The sequence below is a fragment of the Perca fluviatilis genome, chromosome 2 (assembly GCF_010015445.1).
Source record: "Perca fluviatilis chromosome 2, GENO_Pfluv_1.0, whole genome shotgun sequence".
In the NCBI taxonomy this organism is placed as follows: domain Eukaryota; kingdom Metazoa; phylum Chordata; class Actinopteri; order Perciformes; family Percidae; genus Perca; species Perca fluviatilis.
The window spans coordinates 15,079,734-15,104,173 of NC_053113.1; the positions used below are offsets into that span (position 1 = coordinate 15,079,734).

The 24,440-nt window shown below is 40.8% G+C and overlaps 1 protein-coding gene across 1 annotated transcript in view; it reads left to right on the forward strand.

Annotated features, from left to right (window-relative positions):
* The window catches only part of bcas3 (BCAS3 microtubule associated cell migration factor), a 338,917-nt gene that overhangs the window by 299,714 nt on the left and 14,763 nt on the right, over window positions 1-24,440 (forward strand). The window contains exon 23 of the mRNA XM_039783695.1: window positions 7,495-7,671. Within this exon, the coding sequence (XP_039639629.1) occupies window positions 7,495-7,671 (177 nt within the window). The remainder of the gene's footprint in view (window positions 1-7,494; window positions 7,672-24,440) is intronic.

A 24,440-nucleotide genomic window follows, 5' to 3' on the forward strand; every position in this document is an offset into this window, starting at 1 on the left:
AAATTTATGATTCATGATATAAATATGTTTTGTAGGAGACAGGCTGTCTCAGACGGAGATGAATGCAGATGAACCCTCAATCAAAAATGTCCTTTGACTACTTGCCTATCCTTGTGAAAACTATTTTTGTTGTTGTTAGGTTTCCTTGCTATAATCTGTTTTCTTTTCTGTTCATAGACAGTATGGGAATCTCAAACTCATTTGCATGGCACTCGTTTTTCGACTAGTCATGACTGGTTTCCAAGATGGCTCCTGCAAGTAAACATGAACGCGACTGTCTTTATAATCTATCTTTTTAATAAACTATCTGTACACTTACAATGTTGTCAATGTTTCGGTTCACATTTAGGTATATAGATATTTCGAGCCTTTTTAGTGGTATTAAATAACAATTTAATTTGAGTGTCCCCATGCCCCAAATACTAGCATTGTAAGCTAACCAGCGGTCCGCGGTAGCCTCGTCAAAGCTCCAAACTCATTTGATTAGCATGAAAACATGTCCCAGAGAGCGACAGATTAGGTACACATCAGTTAATAACCCCTAGGTTTGTTTTGCGCCGGAATTGTCTTTTAACAAAACCTGAACATTATATAAGCTTTACAAATACAGAATCTGTTGCAAAGCTGTTGATCACATTAGATTTTAGAGGTGTGCCTAATAACCTAATAAGTGTAGTTCCCACCTGAACTCCCACCTGATTTACGATCCGTTTGTTAGTAACAGCCTGTTCCTGTTTTCTCAGTGCCGGCCTTCCCAGTAACATGAGTACACACTCTCTCTCTCACACACACACACACACACACACACACACGCACCATTACATATTTTACAGCACCCATAATAAAGGAATTAGTTCGATCAGCCCCCTTGCACTAAAGCCTAATTGAATTAGCATTAACCAGGCATTAGCATCTTAACTGCACAGGTAACCCAGAAACAGTGGCATGAGCACTTAGAACATTATTCCTTCACGTGTGTGTGTGTGTGTGTGTGTGTGTGTGTGTGTGTGTGTGTGTGTGTGTGTGTGTGTGTGTGTGTGTGTGTGTGTGTGTGTGTGAATGGGTAACAGGTTTATGGAAAAAAGCTAGGTCAAGGTGTTGGTCTACCAGGAGCCTCAAGAAATAGCTTCAAGGCTCAATGGGCATCATGCAAGAACATTTTTGTGTTCTTATCCTAAATCTCTCTTGAGCAGTTTTCACATATGAATTCCGGAAATGTCCGAGGAATCAGGCCCCCACTAGGCTACAGTTTTCTCACATGTCGGATGCTTTCTCACTTACTGGAAATACCCCGTTTGGTTTAGGCGAAGGGTGGCGCTGGGTAGAGCGTGCAGCAGACAGGACATGACGCGGATTACACTGGTCACAGAGCCGTTCGTAATTTGGTCATAAACAACCAAGTCTCTTGCCATTCCTTGAATTTGTCTGACGATTTTGGCTTTTAGTTTTCTGCAGTTTTTATTGGAACAGTTTTCTACTGAAGAAAAAGTTCAGTGAATCATCATAATGAATGGCCACAGTATTACAGTAAAGCACTGATGCTAGTGTTTGAGAGGCGATTGTGATGTGTGTTCATATCCAACTGTGGCACCCTAAGCCCCTGTTGTAAGAGTATACACACACACACACACACACACACACACATCATCCCGCCGCAGTGTGATTAAATCTTTAAGGAAAGTAGCACTGGCTGAAGGGATAAGTAGGGCCAGTATGTGGGGACGAACAGCTGGGTGGAGAGTGGCTTTTAATCCTGCTGGATTTTAACATGATGGAGAGAAAAACAGCAATCCATGGCGTGTGTTTTGAATCCTGTTCCTGCCAACGTCACATTTTCAAAGATTTAAAGAGAGAAATTAAAAAGAATAAAAAAATTCAGTGAACACATTTGGAAGGACAAAGACCTATACCTGGGTACTGGCAGGGTTTTAAAAGTATTGAAAAAGTATTCTAAATATTATTCTAAAAATACGGCCTCAATGTTATTGTCCTTCCGTAGGATTCAGTAAATATCGTAACGTCATAAATAAATGTTTTGTGTGTGTGTGTGTGTGTGTGACTTTACAGTTTACTCCGTTTGGTGGGACTTAGATGGTATACGTCAGAACAGGTTCTAATTAGGTCAGTGTTTTGCTTTACGCTCTTGACCGTGGAGTGTGCGCGAGCTCTGGCCCGACTCTGGCGGGAGTCATGAAAGTCAGGAAAGAACACAAAACGTCTTGCACCGTGCTACTATCAAGCTAACTGTTCAGTTTGAACAAAAACTGAACATTACAACCTTCATGAAGGTGGGATTTTTTGCAGGCCTGTTGTATTAGACTTCATTATTTTTTGCCAGATCAGGATTTCACATTAGGACGGGGTTTCTCCAGAGCCAGTATGGGAAAGACAAATGATTACAATTACCAATAACTCTTTTAATGTACTGAGGGCATGTGTAAGATAATATAAGAAAAAAGAAGAAAAAAAACATTTTATCCTGTTACAAATGAAAGAAATCATGTAAAAAGTATTCTTCTTTTACTATTTATTTTCAGACTGTATGATCCTAGGTAGAGGAAAGCATTTGGGAGCATTATTTATTTCAACAAATTCAACTCCAATCAGAACTAAACTATTAAACTTAAATAACTTTGGCTTGTTTTATACCACAATGTCTTGCTCTTCTCCAGGAAAGACTGATCATAAATTTAAATTATTTTCCATAATAAAACCATTAACCCAACTATCAGCAAACGGTAGTTTCAGTCTTAAACTATCAGTATCGGCCTTCAAATAATCATATTGGTCAAAGCCTGGTCTGATAAACATAAAGCTCTTCCTAACCTTCTGCCAAGCTCTTATCATCCAGAAAAGCCACCGCTGTCAAAACCTTTGATCTGCCTAGCTCACTGGCTATCAGGGAGCAGACTACTGTGTGTGTGTGTGTGTGTGTGTGTGTGTGTGTGTGTGTGTGTGTGTGTGTGTGTGTGTGTGTGTGTGTGTGTACCCTGAGGCCTGGCCAATCTCAGTCCTGCCGCAGGCCGGTGACAGGTGCTAATGCTGGGGCGAGAGCCTGCACGGGCCTCCATGCTCCCTACTGTGATAACACTGAGCAACCTCCAAAAGCATACAAACACACACACTCACTCTCACACACACAGTGGCTTAGCTTCCTGATAACTTTGCTGCACTTCAGAAGCAGCCGTGTGTGTGTTGGATTGATTTTTCAAAGGATTCCCCTTTAGTGCCAGCAGCCCCTCCATCAAAGCCGGCCATGAGAGCTTTTTGTGTGTGTGTGTGTGTGTGTGTGTGTGTGTGTGTGTGTGTGTGTGTGTGTGTGTGTGTGTGTGTGTGTGTGTGTGTGTGTGTGTGTGTGTGTGTGTGTGTGTGTGTGTGTGTGTGTGTGTGTGCGCGTGTGTGCGCGCGTGTGTGTGTGCGTTTAAAACAACAGTCCTGTGCCCTTTGAGGTGATATGTTATTATGTCCTGCACAATAGTTGATTTAATGTTGGATGATTGGGATGTGTGTTTATATGTGTGTTTTTGTAAAGGCTGAATTGAATTTTGTAGCTCTAAAGGTCCATCTGGACAGCACAGCTTAGGGTTACTGAGTGAAGTGTGGCTCTTTGCTATGAACATACAATGCGCTAAAACCTCCAGCTGACAATTTGACAGAGGATTTGCATGCCTATATATTTTAAAATGTCATTAAATCGACCTTTTCAAAGCTACCCACACAAGTCTTAGTATGTGGGTGGACTTGTAGAATGGTAGGATTTAAGCACATTCCAATCAGGCTCTCATGGCATTCATTGCAATAACGTGATTTCAGTCACTTGCTACAGTATAAATGATTATGAATGAAACATTCATCCATTTTTTTCTCTGATGTTTTAGGAGGCTTTCACTCCTGCCTCATTCAGTTCAGTTGAATCACACTAGAATTTGTTTTCCCCCGTTGGTGCGGTTCATTTGGGCAGGTGTGAATGCGGCAATCACACTCCAATGCGCACCAACAGCGGACCAAAAAAGGTACGCTTTCAAACGAACTCTGGAGCGGTTCGTTTGTGAAGTGAATGTGATCTGACCTCGAACAGACCCAACTGCTGGAAGAACTGCGCATTTTTGGATTAAACCAGCTGCCGTGGGTCAGCTGCGCTGTGCTGTGATGACCAAGGCTACATTCAACCTGTGCAGTTATCTCTCCAGAGTAGGACTTGCAAAAGCAACGTGTTGTCTGCTGGCTTTTTCTCCTCTCTTTGCTTTTTTTCCCCCGGGAGTTCCGTTGGAATTTTCCCACGTTAAAGGTGCTGTAGGTAGGCTTGTGAAGATCCAGGACCTAGCCAAAAAATGTGAACATCGACAACTTCTCAGTCCCTTTCCCCTTTCCGCTAAAGCCCAAAACAGTCTCCTAAGCCCCTCCCCCCACAAAGGAGAATGAATGCATGTGCATGAGCAGCGTATAGTCCCTTTCCGACCGGAGGGATTTTTGCAGCTCCTAGAACATAATGTTCCTAGAACACTTTTTTTCTTGTGTTCCGACTAGACCAAATTTGGGGATTATTAAGTTCCTCTGACCACAGTTCCTGTAACTCTTTCAGCTCCTACTTCAGGGCAGGGTCTTTATCCTTTTCCCTTTTCCACATAGGAACCCTTAGTGACCTAGCAACGTCTGTAACACAAAGAGTACATATTCTTCACTGTCTGTTAACTCATAAGACAAACATCACACATTCAACCAGCTAATTGTTAATGCTAGTTAAACTTACCCCTTGTTTTGTTTACCTGTTGCGTTCTGCTCTTCTATCTTCTTCCATCATATTAATTAGGATCATATTACGCTGGAGCCTTCATCTTCTGTGTTCAGCCCTAGTCTTTAAACGCCTCCGTTCGAACTCCATTATGAGGATCCCGGCAAGGCACAACAGGATTCATTCCGATGGCCTCCTCAATGCTGGTTTGTTGTTGTATGTGGGGCTAAAGTCAAGTGACGACGCTATAAAGACCGTTGCCGTGCTTGCGTCACTCCCTTACCCCTCCTACCAGTTCCTATGGCCACTTGGCCAGTGCGAATGCAAATGTAAAAAACGGTTTTGGGGGAGAGAGTTAGTAGAACTGTTTAGAAGTGGACTGTTCCTAGAACTACATTCCTGTAACTACTTGGTCGGAAAGAAGCTATTGACACGCAGTTAGACACACACACACACACACACACACACACACACACACACACACACACACACACCCCCCCGCCCTGATTGGTGCATCTGAACAGGGAGCGGTGGATTTTTGCAAATCATACTACAGGCTGTAGATACTTTAATTCTGACTAATCGAAGAGCAGTTTAGTAAATACGCTCAAAGACACATTTGGCCAATGATGTGAATGTCACGTGACTTGTGTTGTTGCATTTCGTGCAGTCCTGCAGTTTGTTTCACCAATTCATCAACTGATTCGGACCAGAGCAAACAGTGTGGTGTGAAAAGAAACCGAAACAGCTGAAAAATGCTACAATGTATAATTCTTTGCCCTTGATCCGGATCAAATAACCCGAACTACGGAAGTGAAAGCACCTTTAGTCTAGCCAGAAACTGAATACTTTAACCTATTCGTCTTGTGTAGTTACCGGTCACCCTCAATCTACTGTATGTCCATCCGTGTATTCTGTATTTCCAGCATGCACACAGAGATACAGACACAGACAAATGGATGCTGGTCTTTCCAGGAAAAGAGGATCTCTTGTGTCCTCTTTTGTACTTTTTCCTTTGAAGTCATCCTGTCTGCTTTCTCACTGGGGTTTTGCTGATACCCACAAGAGCACTAGAGAAACATTCCTCTGTGTGTGTGTGTGTGTGTGTGTGTGTGTGTGTGTGTGTGTGTGTGTGTGTCCACTTGTCTGAGAGAGAGAGAGAGAGACAGAAAGTTTACATGAGGTAAGAATATAACATGCGTCCTTTCAAGTTTTTTTCAACAAGTTTAAAAAATGCTTTCAGCATTTATCATTTGGGCCAAGCACTTGATAACTTGTTGATGAGGCAATTAATGTCATGTTAGGGAAGTTGAGTCATGTGAGTCATGTCATTCAGATTCTACATGATCACTCCTAGGAGACCTTTCAAGGTTCTTCTAGATTTATTGTACAGTACTGTGATTATTCGGACTTTGTCCAATAAAGCTCTGCCACAAATTTAAGAATGTTATGTCTGGAGGTTGGCAAGTATCAACCATAAGTATTCATCATTGACCATGATTATTGATGTGGCTTTTCGTCTATAAATGCCTTACATTTGAGAATTTGGCTGCTGGACTTTTTAAACAAAATTCCTTAAGGAATAATGACCCACTGACCCCTGTGGTGGGTTAATTGCACAGACCCAGTCTACTCATAAAATGCACGACTTCCCTTATACCAAATCTCACTCCAAACTAAATTGAAAAGGTGGCCGCCCTAAATATGTCCCAGTTCCATTTCTGTACTGGATTCACTGACTGGTTCTCCCACCAAAGAACAGTTATTGTCAAAATGATATTATGAAGATTGTGTGCTTGTTTGACTCAGTCATTTTCTGTGCCCCAATGTCTGTCACATATTTATCTGCATGGTAACAAGAAGAGAGATGCTGATATGCAGAATTGAACTGATGATGATGATGATGATGATGATGATGATGATGATGAGCAGAAATTAAAGCCATGAGGTCAAGTGTTTGTATCATTGTTTTTTTGGGTGCTGAGTCACAGGAGCATTTTATTTACATCACCTCTAAATCATCCTTTTCAGCCTTTATCACCTCTTAGTGCTGGCAGGCTCAGTGACCAATTCAAATGAGCACACTAATAGAATAAACCAGTTGTTTTAGTGTCTGCATGCCTGTCTGCCTGCCTGCCTGCCTGGCTTGTCACACTCAAACACACACACACACACACACACACACACACACACACACACACACACACAGAAAGAGAAACAGGTTGCAGACTCTCTGGCTCCAAAGCACAAGATCTCTCTGATTGCAGAAATTACGGCAGACAGAAAGGAGAAAAGATTAAGGCGAAGTGTAGGTCTGTGTGGATTTGATTTGACAGGCATGAAGATTGTGTTGTGCATACAAGTTGTTTGTTGTTTGTTGTGTGTGTGTGTGTGTGTGTGTGTGTGTGTGTGTGTGTGTTTATCTCAAAATAAAGAAGTAACTATATCTGTCGGACAAATGTAGTGGAATATAAGTAAATAAAGTTGCAAAAAATGAAAATACTCAAGTAAAGTACAAGTATTTGAACTTAAGTACACTACTTGAGCAAATGTACTTAGCGCTACCACTGGTTTAACCCAAAGTTATTCTGATTGGATCGCTCAATTCATATCATGCACCCAAGGTGGCAATCATAGAATCAGAATGAGTCAGTCCAAATGTCTGGATCGACCCCAATACCGATTCTGTGAATCAGCTTATTATTGGACAGTCTATTGGGGATCAAAAGAGTGTTAACCCTGTGTTTGGTTTTTGCATGCAGGTCCGTTTGACGGGCGTGGTGTGACCCTGCTGGAAGTATGTGGTAGCTGGCCGGAGAGTTTCGGCGTGCCACGGCACAACGTTGGCTCAGCAGACGCTAGCGACGAAGGCCTCCGGGAGAGATTGGCCGATGCCATGTCTGAGTCCCCCTCCAGGGATATAGTAGGATCTGCTACAGGTCAGTACATAATGAACAACACACAAACACTTTACATGAACATATGTTAAGTCCACTTCTATAAAACTTGCATTTTCCTATTTGATATTTCGCCCACAGTGACGTTGCTCCTCTTCAGGTTATTCCAATCTAGATTAATCCAAACATTTTACGGTGTGGTTATTGAAAATCAGAGAAAGTGAGCTAAATGCCACTAAGGTAGTACAAGAAGAGAAGATTCCTTTTTTGTGAAAATAATCATACTGATCTAAAAATGCCATTCAGTCTGAAGCAACAAATGCAACAAAAAATAAGATAAAGCAGCTGGAGTTTTACCCGTTTTTGCACATTGTTCTTGATACATTTTCAGTCTGTAAATCCATAAAAATGTCCCCACTGAGTGTACCTCAACTATTTTGGCATATTCTTCTTTCTAAGGATGTTTGTGCAACAGAAATCAGACTTGAATGAATTCTTTAGAGCCGTAGAAATTTCTGTGAGTAAGAAAAAGCTGTAAATCTTTAAGGAATTTCCAGAAGATGTGGCTTAACATATATACTGTTCCTGGGTAAGGTAAGGTGCCTGGGTCTGGTGGATCCACCACATTATTAGGCTTTTAAATCAATACAGCCATAACAATTTATGTAAAAATACCTAATAGATGTTTACTTTAGCTCACTAACCAATGATATATACATCATTTATGGTTCATATTTGCCATTTACCCCTGTGAGATCACATTTCTGATCATATGATCATTTTTGTTTTTTGTGAGAAAATAAGGAAATTCAATTATTAAAAAAATAGAAACAAGATTTTTGATCATTATTGGTGCTTATTTCTTAGAACTTAATCAGAACAGGTGAAAGTGCTTGAAATATAACAATTTTGTAACTTTGTGTGGGAATAGCAGGTGCAGAAAGACAACATAGTTTCATAGCACCTACATTTAAATACACTCGGGTCCAGTAGACCCAAACACCTCATATGTAATTGTTATGTGTAGGGGGGGTGTACCATGTGCAGTTATTGAAAATAAGTTATTTTTTATGTTCTTCAGAGAAAATTAGCCAATGAATTTGAGTTAGAATAACATAATTTTATTCTTTTACAAACATTCAGATACTTAAATAATTTATTAAAAACCACAAGCGTGGTCAGTTTTTGTTTTGTCTACTGCTACCTGAGAATGGATTACCATACATGCTGACTGCCCACTGATTGATCACCAGTACTAGGATTTGGGGTGTTTGGTGGGGGGGGGGTGTGTGTGGAAAAAGTGTGTGTGTGTGTGTGTGTGTGTGTGTGTGTGTGTGTGTGTGTGTGTGTGTGTGTGTGTGTGTGTGTGTGTGTGTGTGTGTGTGTGTGTGTGTGTGTGTGTGCTAGGTTTTGGCATTTCTGCACATGCCTTTCTTTACTTTGAGGCTTCCTGCCTTTGTGTGTGTGCGTCCGTCCTTGTGTGTATATGTGTGTGTGCAGCAGACATGCCGTTGGCCCTGACAGTCCAAATGGTTAACTCGTTTAGGAAGTGGCAGTGCTCTCTCTTTCTCGTTCCCCCCTCCTTAAGTGAACAAGAGTTCCTTTGATTTAAGTGTGTGTGTGTGTGTGTGTGTGTGTGTGTGTGTGTGTGTGTGTGTGTGTGTGTGTGTGTGTGGGGTTACTCAGCCACAAGGGTGTGGTGGGAGGGTGTTGGGGTAGGGGGGTGGGGTCACAAGGCCCTAATGGATAGGATTGAAAACCCCCAAAAAAAACCCCAAAAAAAAACTTTTTTTTTTCTCTTCTCTCTCTATCTCTCTCTCTCTCCGTTAGGACTTAACCTCTAGCCTCTCCCTTTACCTCTTCTACCCTCTTTGCCCTCTCCCTCTCTCTCCTGCTGCTGCCCCAACCACCCTACCTCTCATGTGTTTCTTCATTAGATTACATTTGAGAGACTCCCGGACACTAGTAGTCAGTCGCCTCTTGTTCTTGTCCCCCCCATCGCATCACATCCCCCCACAAAATTCATTACTGATCACATTACATCAAAATACAGCCATGACACACACACACACATACACACACACACACTCTTTCCTGCGCCTTGAGCTGTGCTGAAGACATCATCCACAGGGAATTTGATGGACTTGTTGGTTCCTCCATCCATTCATACAGGCAGAGAGGCTTCAGTCTGTAGGCTAATCTAATAGTGCAGCACTTCTGCACTGCAACATAGGAAATGTCCCTGAGTCTGCTGTCTAGAGGAGAGTTCCATAGATTGTCAGGAGTTGGGATTTTATGGGGGGAAAAAAGGACCGGCTTGGGTCAGCATTGTCCCTTTCGGTTACAGTATGAAGGATGGGTACAGTTTGTTTGATGACATGTTTATTAAAGAACTATTAATGGTTCTTAAAGAAGAGCTTAAAGGGTTGCATCCCCTCAATTAAAAAAAAAATTACCTTTAGTGGTATCTAGCCATGGAGATATCTAGGTTTAGATTTTTCTTTGCCCAGATCTAAATACCTCCCATCTCTCTGTCAACACTTCACTGGGCCCACTTTCTGTTAAAGAAATGGTCCCTATAAACACTGTTGTTTTCTGTGTGTGTCATGGTGACACTTATCCTGGACAGAAAGTTGCTGTTGTCTTTTCCAATGTCATATCCCAATGCTGTTGGCACCACAAATAAAATGCCATTCACCTGCTTTGGAGTGGAGGCCTCAGAGACATATATCTAAAATCCGGGACAAATAAAACAAAACTTCTGCATGGCTAGATCCCACTAGGGGTAAGTGAGAACATGTTTTTATTTTGTAATTTGGATGAACTGACCTGATCTGAACCTTGACATATAGTACTTCTAATGAGACATTTCGGTCGGATTCTACAGGAATATACATGACCGTTATCCCAGGTTTCAGTTTCTCATGGTGGTCTAAATGCTGTTTTAGAGAGTTAGAGTACAATTGTAAACCAAAATCTTTAAATTAAAGAAATCCTAAACAGTTCATGTGAAAACTGCTTATTAAGAGAAGCAAATCACTTATAATAATATTACCACATAAGTTAAGATAACATAAAATATTCCTTATTGATGCCACACAGGGACATTAAAGTGTCATAGCAGCAGAAGTAAGAACAGATGCATAGATGATTTTGATTGAATACATTATGGACATCTATATAAAAGTCAAACATGATAAAAACTAAAGAAAAGCTACTAAACACATACTGTAAAAGCTGACCATAAAGTGAATTGAGAGAAAGATAGTCACAAATAAATCAACTGACAGCAAGGGAAACTGAATGTAACATAAAAAGAAAATGATGAATATATATATTTCAAAAAAGACGGCTTGACGATTGACTTTTTTGTGTAAATTATGGGTGGGGAATGAACTGTAATAAGACAGATATTTTTATGTGAATGTAAAATATAAAAAAAAGAAAAACATCAAATTAAGTCCAAATCAGAGCAAAAGATAAAGATGTGCCGTAGGGGCAGCAACTTGAGTCTGAGTCCTACTCAGTCACACAGGGTGGACAGGGAACTTATCTATTGGCTGTCTACAGCCACAAAAACACAGACAGTCAAAGTCAAAGTAAACTTTATTATCCCGCAAGGGGAAATTCATGTGGTCTTACACATCTCCTTAAAAGAAAAAGACACACAACACTTTAAAATATGGTCAGTACCAATATACAACACATACATAAACACTAAAACAATAAGCATTTCATAACCAACAATAAAAATAATATCTATAGTGCAATATTCGCAGTGATGAAAGAGAAGTTAAAGTGCCAGAGAGTTGCTTTATTGTGCAAAGATGCAGTTAAGGTGCCAAACACCAGTTTCAGTCTTTCCTTGTGCAGTCTAATTGCTGTAGGCACAAATGATTGGCTGGATCTTGCAGTTCAGATTTTCTGCTGCAGAAATCTTGTTTGACCGGCTACTGCTTCTGAATTTGAGATGGAGAGGATGAGCAGGATCATTGAGGATCTGGTCTGAGTTTTTTAGAATCAGCTCATTGAACAGCTGAGCTGCAGACACCTGGTTAGTCTTTATCCAAGACGCTCCACTTCCGGGATTCTTCAGGTGACGCCGGAAATTCCGCCGGATGTCCTTCATTTCGGCCGGATGTCCCCCACCTTCCGCTTTCTTTGTGTTGGCATTCTAAACTCCGGTGGATTTCTGAGGACTATGGTTAACTGCTCCTCAGATCTCTGCAGGGTAAATCCAGGCAGCTAGCTAGACTATCTGTCCAATCTGAGGTTTCTGTTGCACGGCTAAAACAACTTTTCAATGCACACATGTTCCACCATACAAGTTCCTTCCCTGAGGCTATTTTGCAGAGGCACCCTCCTCTGCAGCGCTGTGGAGGAAGGACTGGCAATGCGTGACTAATGCCTGGTCAACCCCAATGATCCTGCTGGCTGTCTTGATTATTCTCTGTAATTTCTTATGTTTTTGAACTCGCATGTTCTTAAAAGTGCAGATTAAGCCAAATGAGGGAACACTGCAGAACAGATTTATAAAACATTTGAAGAATGTGACTGTCTATTCTAAATTGATTCAGCTTTCTAAGAAAGAACATGCTCTGTTGCAGTTTCTTAAACTTATTCTGTGCACAAACATTAAAAATCAGTTTTATGATGAGTATGATCAATTCAACTCCCAGATATTTATAGGTTGAGACCCACTCAACTAATTCACCATTGATCTTTGAGGGAGAAACTTTTTAAATTTTATTTTATATATCTCTTTTGTTGTCCGTACGTTGACCTCAAGTCAACTGTCAACTTCCAGATTAAATCTAAAACATTACTAATGATAAAAGCCCTGTCCATCTTCACACCCCAGACCTCAAGCTATGGATGAATAAATCAAGCACAGTAATGTCCAGGCATTTCATTCATTTTTTTATTCATTGTGGTATTCCTACACTGGATTTACGAATAATGTCTTCTTGGCCCTGACTCTGAAGATCTGATTTCCTGTGGCTTTCTATTTGAACAAGGCAACAGTGGGCATGTCATGCCAGCCAGCATACAGTATGACCCACACATGATACGCTCCTCCCTGAGTTAAAGTGAGATTTTTTTGCCAGAGTTGTGACATTCAATTAATTATTTACAGTTGCTGTACGTGCGTGAGATGGGCAAAGGCAGATGGTATCTTGCTCAGTGTCTCCATTTGCTCCATGGAGCTGTGGCCCCAGTGCTTAGAAACACACAGAACAGTGGAGCTGCTGACATAGACCTTGAACCTGATTGCAAACACACACATGCATGCACACACACCCACACCCACCCACTCTCTCTCACACCCACCCACTCTCTCTCTCACACACACACACACACACACTCTCTCTCTCTCTCTTACCTCACCTATACACACAATCCCCTCATCTATTTCTCTGTCATGGGTTTCCACACAACTGTTGAGTGAATTCTCTGCAAACCTTTCAAACTTTTATATACAATCAGTTTCAACTGAGCCATTATTTATGCAATACCAATGCTATTTATCACAGCTTTCTCATCTACAAAAACAATTCGTAGTATAATAATTTACAAAAATAGATTTGGCTAGAAAGACAGCAACAAACAACACATTTGTTTCCCTCTCTATGTGTCTACTCAGAGTATGTCGGAGCTGGAATGCTCACTGATGTAACAAATCACTGTCTCTCTGACATTCTCCTCCAGCACACACACACACACACACACACACACGCAGACACACACGTAGACACACGGACACACTCGCTCACAGATTCACAGGGAAAACAAAGCCTCCAGTCAGGGTAATGGGGCTCTCACGCTAAGGCCGAGACCCAGCGTCGCCAGCTCGGAGGGCAGGTGACACTCACATAGAGAGATGGACGGAGGGAGAGAGAGAACAGAACATGAAGAAGAGGAGGGGAGAGATACTTAGAGAGTCACTGACGACTAAAACACACTGGGGCTGAAATTAGATTTGGCTCCAATGATATAATGTCGCTAACTAGATTTGGCTTATTGGTGCCTGTCCAACATAAATTCCATTGAAGCCATATGGAGAGTGGACTACTGCTCAACACGACTTGGTGTATCTCAGAACAGCTTAAGAACAATAGTGCTTTCTATATCCGTTTACTCACATCCTGTTATTTCACAATATACAATTTTTTTAATGGTAAGGTATTTTTATTTTGACTCTGTTTTTACTGGGGAGTGCTTATAGTGGTGTCATATACTGTGCATAAGTTGAATTACTTTAGTATTTAGCCACAGAAAACAGCTGATTGGAGATTTGTCTCTGATTTATGTTCTTAGCATATTCACTTTATTCTACATTAGGCCAACATTTCATTAATATGGGCTCATATTTGAATTTTTTTTTTGAAAAATATATTTTTTTTTTACCAGTAATAGAGTTAGAGCTACAGATGCATTATCTGGCAAAAATAAAAGCCATATGTAAATAAAGTGTTCTGTGGCAGTTCTATACAAACAGCCAATTTTGGAATTTTGATCCCAGTATATGCTAAATTAATTCGGCAAATCAATATATCCAGGGTATTCACAGGTGCTTTAATACTTTATTTCATTAGGCAAAAAGAAGATAAATGATAGTGATGTAACTTTATAGGCTGTTTTATGCTTTTTGTGGGTATATTACCTTGAACTACTGTAAGTGAAGTCTGTGTGTCCTGCATCACCCCCTGCCAAGACCTATCTGTATGCGAGGTAAATGGTCCGTCATCCCCACGTAGCTACTCCATCTGGGCGTACAGTGTTTCTATTACTTTTGTAACTAGCAAAGAAAAATTATTATTATTGAACACTGTTGCCGCTGAGTTTTTTAATGCTTTGAGCACCACAAATTAATTTTAAAACATTAGATGTAAGGGCAAAATATCTGTACCCCGTGTAGTGCATCACAGTTGGTCATTCAATCAAGTTAGTTATTTTAATATATTGTGTGACTTTAAACTGGTGCCTTTAGGTGGGTCAATTCAATCCCATGTTTTCATTTTATTTACTATTAACACCAAAACTAAGCTGGTAAAGATGAAGTGTTTCAATCTGGACAGAATGAAAACTGGAAGTACAGTTTCTGAAGGGTTTCTTTTAGTTGCCTTAACACTATATTGATCCTGAACAGGGTTAGAAGTACAATATGCATCCCATCAACTTTAACAAAACAGAACTTAGTGGTTAGAAGAGAAAAGGTCTGGAGTGCTCGGAAGTTTAAACAAATAACAAAGGTGCTCTTTGCAAGGAAACACAAAAGTTCCAAAAAGAAGAAAGGTCCAAGGCACTCTTCTGGCAAAAAGTTGAAAAGCCTTTATTTAGATGTCTATTCCATGTTGAAATTAGTTGTACATGTTAAAATAGAGCTGAGTAACACCACACTCATAGCAGCAAAAACACCCTGGCTGTTTGTGCCTATGTGAGTGTGTTGTTACTCATCTGTATTTTAACATGTACAATTAATTTCAACATGAAATAGCCAAATAAAGAACGTAATGGTTCTTGAAATTGAATTTCCTTTTTCTTACTCCATTCATTTGCTGTTTGAGGATGTTTGTTAACTTTGGTTCCTGCATGACTTTACTGTGTTAAATTTCAGGTAGCAATACAAATGTCTTAATAATTTAGATCCCATGTTTAGCAAGCCTATATCTATTCTGGTATTATTATGTCTCAGAAATGTATTCTTGTGCGTCTTGGAGTTTTACCGGGATTGTCCTGATATGAGCCGACAATCTATGACTCCCAGTATCATCACAACTCCTAGAGTGAAACTGGATGATGGTTTAGGTTAAATGTCCTGTACCCGTGGTGCCAACAGTGCTTTGTTTGTTTTTCATGTAACTGCACTGAGCAGTGTATGTGTTGGGTTTAGTTTGGTTGATTGATGAGTTAAGGGTGCTGGGGACCACCCACACCCACTGGGTCATAACCAGCTCCGTTTGTTGGATCCCAACTCAAAGAAACTGGGAGTAATAATTATAACAATAATAATAGAAATAATAGTAAGACTGTCTGAACAGCACAGAACTCCGCTGGCTCTCTCAACGCTCGACTTAAGACAAATATTTAGGGGAGCCTTATCAGCACCAAAAGTTTGAGAGCATTTCTCTCTGTTTGTGTGCATATGTGCGTGTACAAGAGTGTGGATGCATGCGTTGATAGTATTAATTCCAGCAATTTATTATATATTTTTGTACAGTAAACGTGTGTGTCTGTAAAGCTTCAAGCATTCATACACGCACATACAGTACAACCATGTTTGTGTGTGTGTGTGTGTATGTGTGTATGTAAATGTGTCAGTGTTTGTGTGGGCCTGTATTTTATTAGCTATACCCTTTACATACATGTGTAAGAAGGATATGCATGCAGGGTCTACTTGTGTGAGTGTATGTACAAGTGTTTGCAATTATTTAGGTTTGTGTGCACGCATGTGTTGATGGATATGTGTTTCTATCAACTACCTAATATCTACATATGGTCGAATATATACTTTGTGTGTGTGTGTGTGTGTGTGTGTGTGTGTGTGTGTGTGTGTGTGTGTGTGTGTGTGTGTGTGTGTGTGTGTGTGTGTGTGTGTGTGTGTGTGTGTGTGTTTTAATGCACTACCTCTTAAAGGGTTCTTGTTATTTATAAGCTAGCAGGCGGTGGGCCAAACAGGCACCCTGACTTAATAATTGGTTATTTGCTGCTGGAGCCTTGACTGTAGACTTCTGGCTTGGTGACATACTGTAGGTCAGCTTTGGGAGGGTTCCACTACACTTCAGATGTTATCGCTTCAAAGAAAACATTAGCTCTGTTGCCATATCCTGCTCTCTGTGTGTGTGTGTGTGTGTGTGTGTGTGTGTGTGTGTGTGTGTGTGTGTGTGTGTGTGTGGCATGTGTGTGCAAAATGTATAAACGATAAAGTTTAAAATAGGAAATATGTATTGATGTAATTTCTTGGTGTAGATTGTGGCTTTCCTCTCTTACACAGAGCTGTGTGTATTAACATGCATATGTTCTTGTGAACATATGTGAGCATGTTAGTTTTAGCACTTGGTGTAAAACTATCTCAAAGAGATGGCATAATGTTGCTTATCTCTCTCACCCCATTTACTAATCAATATAACAATAGACAGCATTGTGCTTTAGTTGCATGCTATTTTTCCATTTGGACCAAGTGTTTTTCTTTTTCCATTTGATGAATGTGAACTGTATATTACAATAACCTATCAAATATAGTGCTTTAATGTTTTAATGCCACTGGACTCTGCTAAGAGCCTGTAATCTACCGTATGCATCTAACCAATGTTGAGATCCTGACTGGAAAAATGCAATACATTACTCATTACTGTTACTCATTTCTAAAGCACCATAATTGCTTTAGTTATTAGTCCCTGTGGGCAGTAATTGGTTCATCTACTCATTATTTTTCTGTCGAATGTCCAGATTTGGGGCTTGTCTTCAAAACAACCTGGATAATGTATCTCTGCATACTCCAAGTGTGAGGGAGTGATTTGAAAACTGCTGCTGTCATCATTTCACCTGTAATGGTGAGATTCTCCTCCCCAGAAGGTCAACGTCTTGATCATTTCTAGTCAGAGTAATAAGAATACACCCATGTAGGGAAAGTCATTTTTCTACCTTTTCTTAAATCATAGTGCAAAGAACCTTTGCTTTGGACATTTATGGCAAGAGACTTTTCTATTGGCATATGACGCAGACTTTGAATTTTAGGTGATTTCCCTGGCGTGTTTCTGGTGTGTGAAAAGTACAGCCATGCAGTGCCTCACACCTCACGGGTGCCTGCTCCGTCATTCTGCATTCAACATACACAACGCTGCTGTTTTTTCACGCTGTTGGGTTCTTGTTACACTGCCTTAGCTGTGTTTTATGCTGTTTAAGTCGTGCGTCATGCTGTGTAAAGTGGGCATAATGCTGTTGTTAGGCCTATATAGTTCACACTAAGCACATATGATTTGAGGGTCCAACTGTATTTGTGCCCTACTATTGAACCTATGCTAGATTAGCTATGTGGAGTTTACTAAGATTCAAGTCCATGTTGTCAGGGCCTCGCACCCACCCTGACACCCACAGTGTTTGTTATATTTTATAAGTAAGGTATGGCACACACTAATCATACCCCAAAGCCAAGCAAAGTGCATTATTTTTCATAACCATGTGGGACAGACTGAAGTATCCCAGTTGTACAGTACCATGGCCACTTACCAGCATTTAATATTTTGGGGAATACATAATTTAATTGTAGACTTTATGTTGGCAACATCTTTCTTTGAAATTGTCATTAGTCTACTTCTTCAACAAGCAGGAAAAACCAAAGCCTAATAGTCCTCAGCTATGACTATTGATTTAGACCCATGTTCACTACGCTATCTGAAAATAATGCACACCCTCTAGCTAATCGAAACCGCATACATACAGTTAAATACATATACTATATCTTCTCGTTAAAGTTAAAAGAAGGTTTATTTTTGTCTATCCAATTTGGATTATCCAACACATTCAGGGAAAAGTACTGTATGTCAGAAACCCATAGTCCATAATTATTAAAAACAGTGCTCAATGACGGATAACCACTAGCATTGTTCATAGTAAGACGGCTAAACTTTAACCTATAGATAATGTCCTTTAATTAAATATTTTAAATATGTTATATAGCGCTCAGCAGATGTAATCTGATTACTGATAGCGTTACCATTCAGACAATCTTACAATAGCTTGAACTATGCTTTGAAGATGGTGTCAGTATGCTTTTCTTGTCACTCTACAATAAAGTAGCTGATTTGTGTTCATGAGCTCCTTTGAAGCCTGAAGCCATGTAAACAAGCTGTATAGTAAAAGAACATGTGATTTTTTTTTTCTATTAAAAAAATAAATATGAATAGCCTCCCTTAGTTTTGCTATTATATAAATCATTCCAAAGAGAACCTCATTAACTGGTCTATTAAGGAAACATGGAAACTAGACAGCACGCCTGTTCAGACAGCTGTGTGATTTAATGGTTGTACAATACATCCTGTATTTGAATTGGCCGCTTACTCCATTCACACAAAGCCAGGCTATTATCCTTCCTGCCGACTGACTGGTTTCTCTGCTATTCAGTCTTGTTTTAGTACACTGATACCTATCATAAGAGCAACAACACACAGGGATGAGGGGCGGAGTGGTGTACTGGCTTGGAGGTCCTTCTTTTCCTATAAATCCGTACAGACGTCTACTGGCTACAGTTCTACACATACACACATAATCCTGTAGTTAAACACACCAATGGGAGTAGCATGCATGCAAGCCTGTATAATTATTTGGTGATTAAGGCTCATAAGAAGGCAAATGGTTTCTTTAAAACTTATATCGAATTCAGCTTTGATCATTGGCAACTTAACCAAGTACATCATAACCTTTTCAGTGTTGTAGATCAACCTGCTCAATATTCTTACTACAACTCAAGTCAGTATTCAGGACAATCATTGTAAGAAAATAAATGACAATGCATATGTTGCAGATACAGTTAATATCAACACGTCTTCATTCTAATGAAAAAAAAACTGAAGGTGGGAGACATGTTTCCTACCGTATGTTTTTGTTTTGGCAAGTTGGTTGCATTTTTAGATGACTTGATTTGAGTTGATCCATGTTATCCGTCAGTGATGAAGCCCCATTGAAATACAGGTGGTTGAAGTGATAGGATTAACTAACACAAAGTGTCTTAGTAAGTTGTCTACCACAAACCTCCAGAACAGCTTCAGTGGTCTTCCTCATAGATTCTCCAAGTGAGTGGAACTCTGCTGGAGGGATGAACAGCATTCTTCCAAAAGATATTCCCTCATTTGGTGTATTGATGATGTTGGCGAAGAGAGCTGTCACACATTGCTCCAAAACTTCCTATAGGTGTTCAGTTGTGTTGAAATCTGGTGACTGGGAAGGCCATAGCATTTAAATTATAATTTTTATCAAACCATTGAGTGAGCGCTTAATTAAGTTTCTGAATTATTAAATTTGAACAGGGTTTTGCTTTAATCTCTGATCTGTGTGTACATTAGATTTGGTCTCATTTTTGACATATCACATATACGGATATGAATTGTGCCCTCCCCCACATATACACACTTACACAGGATTTATATGAACTTGGCTAAAGCTCCATCATAAGGTCACTAACCTGTTGTGGTCTAACAGAGACTGGTAGAGATTAATTTACAGGACATCAGTGAGAAATGCTTTCCAGTGGAAGACAAGGAAAAGACATTGGAGAGCTGAATGTGTCTGCTTTTGGTTTCCTCAGCAAACTGAATGTAATAGTTTAGGTTTTCAACATGCCAGTCTGATTTGTCATGAACTCCAAGTCCTTCCAGTCTGTTCAGAAAGCTGGCTGGATAAATAATGAATCAGACATGCCTTCTCTAAATGTGACTCCAACCATCCATTGAAGTCTTTCACTGTCTAACATTGTAAACAGTGTAAATATGGCCAGTCTTTAGCTACCGGCTTTCTCGCAGCTTCCGTGTATGTACATTGTATATTGTACAAAGCATAACTGTGGCTATGATCTCAATAGCCGGCCCAATGTACAGACTGAAAAACTTACGCAATGGACCACACACACGGACACACCATTTGGATACTTGACTAACTCAAAGCTATTAGTTAATCATTTTGTGACATGCCCAGAGGGCCATGTTGTCCCCGCGCTTTAACCAAAGAGAGAGAAGAAAGCGAGAGAGAGAGCAAATGAGTACACTCTCTCCCTGAAAGCTACTCAGCGCTGCCGTGACAGACAGAAAGAACAAACGCAGTGAGGAAGAGAGGGTGGGGGAAGACGTCAGGGACTGAGTGAAAGAACAGAAAAGGGAAAGCGAGGCTAGCTGAGGCCGGAGAGTATGGTGCTGAGAGAAGAGACGACGAGTGTGAAAGCAGAGTGTGGTCATTATATCTGCCCTTCAGCGCCCCCCTCCCAACCTCTCTCTCTCACTCTCTCTCTCTCTCTCTCTCTCTCTCTCTCTCTCTCTCTCTCTCTCTCTCTCTCTCCACATTGCCAGGCGAGAGTTTGAGCATAATATGCGGCGACAGTGTGAGACGATGAAGAATAATTCCTGTATTCAGAGCTGCCACCGCTCGCCCCTCCTCCTCTTCATCCTCCACCTCCTCATCCTCTCTTTCAACTCCACTGACAAGTCAGGCCTGGATATCATTGTATCATTTATCCCGGCCTCGCCTCTGCCACTCTGCCTCGTTTGCCTAGAGGGAAGTGTGAAAAGTGTGCGTGTCTACATGTGTGAGGGTCTCAGTGTGTGAATGTACTTGTGTGTATATGTGTCTATGCGTGTTAGTGTCACTCTGAGCTTGTGTGGATGTTGTGTGTGGCGCTCTAGCTGACTGCAAATGGGCTTTTGTGGAGTTTTTTGGAGACTGCACTTAACAGCTCGCTCAAGGGAGACACACACATACACACACACACAAGGGGCTGTAAGGGTTCACAGAAAAGGAGGGCAAGTGAAAGAAGAGTGAGAGAGAATTATGGCGAGAAAGAAAAAAAAAAGAAATGGTGAGAGTGGTGGGACTTACTTTTTAAAGCCCTGTTCCCGCGTCTGTTTTGGCTCGGTCAGACAACAAGAGATATAGAGACACACTTTGTGCAGAGCATCAGAAATGGACTCGTGGCTGAGGGCGATCCGCTTCATCCAATCTGCTTCATCACCGGCGGCGGCGGCAGCAGCATGCCGCAAAACACTTGTCGCTGTTGTTTCTGTCGCTCCACTGACTAGAGCAAATAACTCGCCGTGATCTGTGACCCGTCACTCAAACTGCATCCAGGCCATTTTCTCCAAACTGTCGCTCCAGCTGATACTAGTGACTTCCATTGTGTGATGCTTGAGTGGTTTGACGTTTGGACTATATGGTATAAAGTTACAGAGCACACAGGGTGATGTTGTACATTGTAAGTTGTTGATAAACAATTGCACCGGAACGATATTAACTTCTTAGATGACATTGCAGTTCTTAGCTTTTTGCACAAAGGCACCAGTCTTTCATCAGCCTGACATCACCAGACCAAAACGCAAACGCGAGTTAGTCTAAAACCTTTTACTTTATTTTCGATTTTGAAGTGGCTTTATCAAAAACTGTATAAAAGAAATGGACTTAGCTCCTGCATCTAAAAAGTGTAAAAAGTGAAGCCAATGCGCAAGTGCCTTAAACATGCATTCTTTGTAATGGCAGCAGGGGGCGGCTCCACTGGTTGCAAAAAGATGTCCGATTGAATACAAGTCTATTAGAAAATAACCCTACTTCGCACTTGGTTTATTACCTCAGAAAATATTTTCCTAATGAGTTTATGGTGCCAATTCATAGTTTTGAGTCTTCTTCAAAATAAACACAGCCACTCCCTTTATACAGTCTATGGGCGTATTCAACGGTCTTAGACTAAAATGCCTCTGACGCAATTGGATAGACCTACAACCAATCAGAGCAACGAAACGTGACGTAGCGCTGAGTGACGGACAAATGTAAACGGACTACAGAGCGCAGAGGTGAGCTGTGATGGTGTACATGTCTGTAAACGATGTTGCTGTTTTTGTCATCAGAAGTTGAAGATAGCACTTTAACAGAAAGTTCCACATCAGCTGCAGCCATCTTGGTTCTTTTCTAAAATGCCTAATGGTGTTCCTCTTTACTAATTTAGGTTTATGCTCGCCCTAGTGTCCCTGTCAGTTGTCAGAGTCATGGTCTCAAATAATCACCAAATTAGATAACTGGTTGTGATTGGCCAGGTTGGCTGGAAATCTGTCAGAACAAGAGAGAGAGAAGATACATATCTGCCATAGCAAAAAAAAAACATGAGCTCACAGATTCGTCTGGTTCCCAGACCATCCTATTTTGTCTTAAATGACAATATTGTGCACTAGTGTGATGGTAACCATATGATGTGAATAAGAAGCAGGACATTGTATTTGGCCCGAAAGAGCAGTTGGTGAAAATGAGCCTGTTATAATCCATGGCCAATCTTTCAACCAAATAATGTCTTGTTCATGCACTCAGTGGAAGAACCAACATTGAATTAATTTACTCCTGGTGAACCAGTGGTTGCACTTTTGACTTAGACTTATGGTTTTTGTGTCAAGCAGAATGTCATGCAAGTATAATACTACATTTGGTCCAGTAATTTGTCCGTACAATGTCTTGTGTACGTCTTGTGCAGCCTGCATTGGAAATTATATGAGTGCAAGATTATCCACTTCTGCAGGTTCTCTCCAAGCAGTCTGCTCTAAGACAGGGCGAGAAAATATAGTAAAGTCCACTCATGTCCTTTATTGTAACTCGAGCTTTTACTTTCTGAAGAAGCCTTAGTGCATCTGAAACCCTCTCCCTCCATACCTTTTGGAACAAAAATTGGAATTTGGGGGACTGTGTCTAAGAGAGGTGTGCAGAGTTGTGAAGGTAGCAATGGCTTGAACTTCTATGTTAAAGTCTACCTTCGTTCCTCACACAACTTCTTCCATCATGTTTTGTGTATACAACTGAGTGCAACACCATGTATGCCTTAAAGGGGAGACTGTTTGAAAATGTGCGCCGATGCATTGAGACTACAAAGACATGCAAAAGACACAGAATTCTTGTAGAGAGAAAAGGGAAGCAGTGGGATACAGCCAGGAGAAGCTATGACAGCAGGCATGCTCTCATTTTGAGTGAGGCTATTCAGAACAGGTATACAGATGAAAATTAGCATTTAGCTATATCTGGTACAATATATGTATTGTGCATTGCCCCTGCTAAATAAACAATACATAAAAATGTTTGCCTTTAGACGTGGTTAAATAACCCGTTTTATGACCTCGTTCCTTTCAAGCATACTGTACTTTTTTGGATTCTTCAGCGTAAGCTAAACCGATGGAGCCCTTTAAAAGATTAAAAATAGTTTACTTAAAAGGCCTAAAAACATTATTTAAAGGTGCTCTAAGTGAAGTGATGTGATGTTTTTTAGGCTACAACATTTTTTGTCACATACAGCAAACATCTCCTCACTATCTGCTAGCTGCCTGTCCTCTGAACACACTGTAAAAAACGTGGTCTCTGTAGACAGCCTAGGGTCACAAACGGCAACAAAAACACACTGCATCAACCTGCACCATGAAACATAACAAACAGTGTTCCAGCCAATAACCGACAAGAAGGAGCTGGTTGAGTCATGAATATGCATTGTGTAAGTAGCCTACGTGCTAACACTGCTGCAGTGATGGCTCAACCAGCTCCTTCTTGTCGGTTATTGGCTGAAACACTGTTTGTTACGGTTCGTGGGGCAGGTTGGCGCAGTTTGTTTTTGTAGCCTACCTTTGTGGATTGTGTGGGTTGACAAATAAAGCTCTTTTTCTCTTTCTATCTGTCATCCGGCGGACTTTTTGCTGGAAGAGCTCCGTGCGTGGAGGGAGGGTGGGGGCCATTCATCTAATAAATACAAGGCAGCTTTTTTTCTTTCTTTGGAGCGAGTGGTAAGCGATTTAAGTGGAGCGGGGTGAAATCTGCGGTAAACGCGGAGCAATATTGGAGCGGAAATTCTCACCGCTCCACTCCGCTCACATGCTCTGGCCTATACAAGCACACCAACTGCACGTGCGTGGAGCACGTCGGGAAACACCCTTGAATAACTGAAGAGTCAGCTTCTGACACTGAAGCTGACACTTCAGTTATTCAAGGGTCAGCGCTAGTATGAAATCCGAGTGACGACACATTCTCAAAGAAAACATTTTTGAAGGAAACACATTTTTGTAATGTGGTTCTATTAATCAGTTTTACTG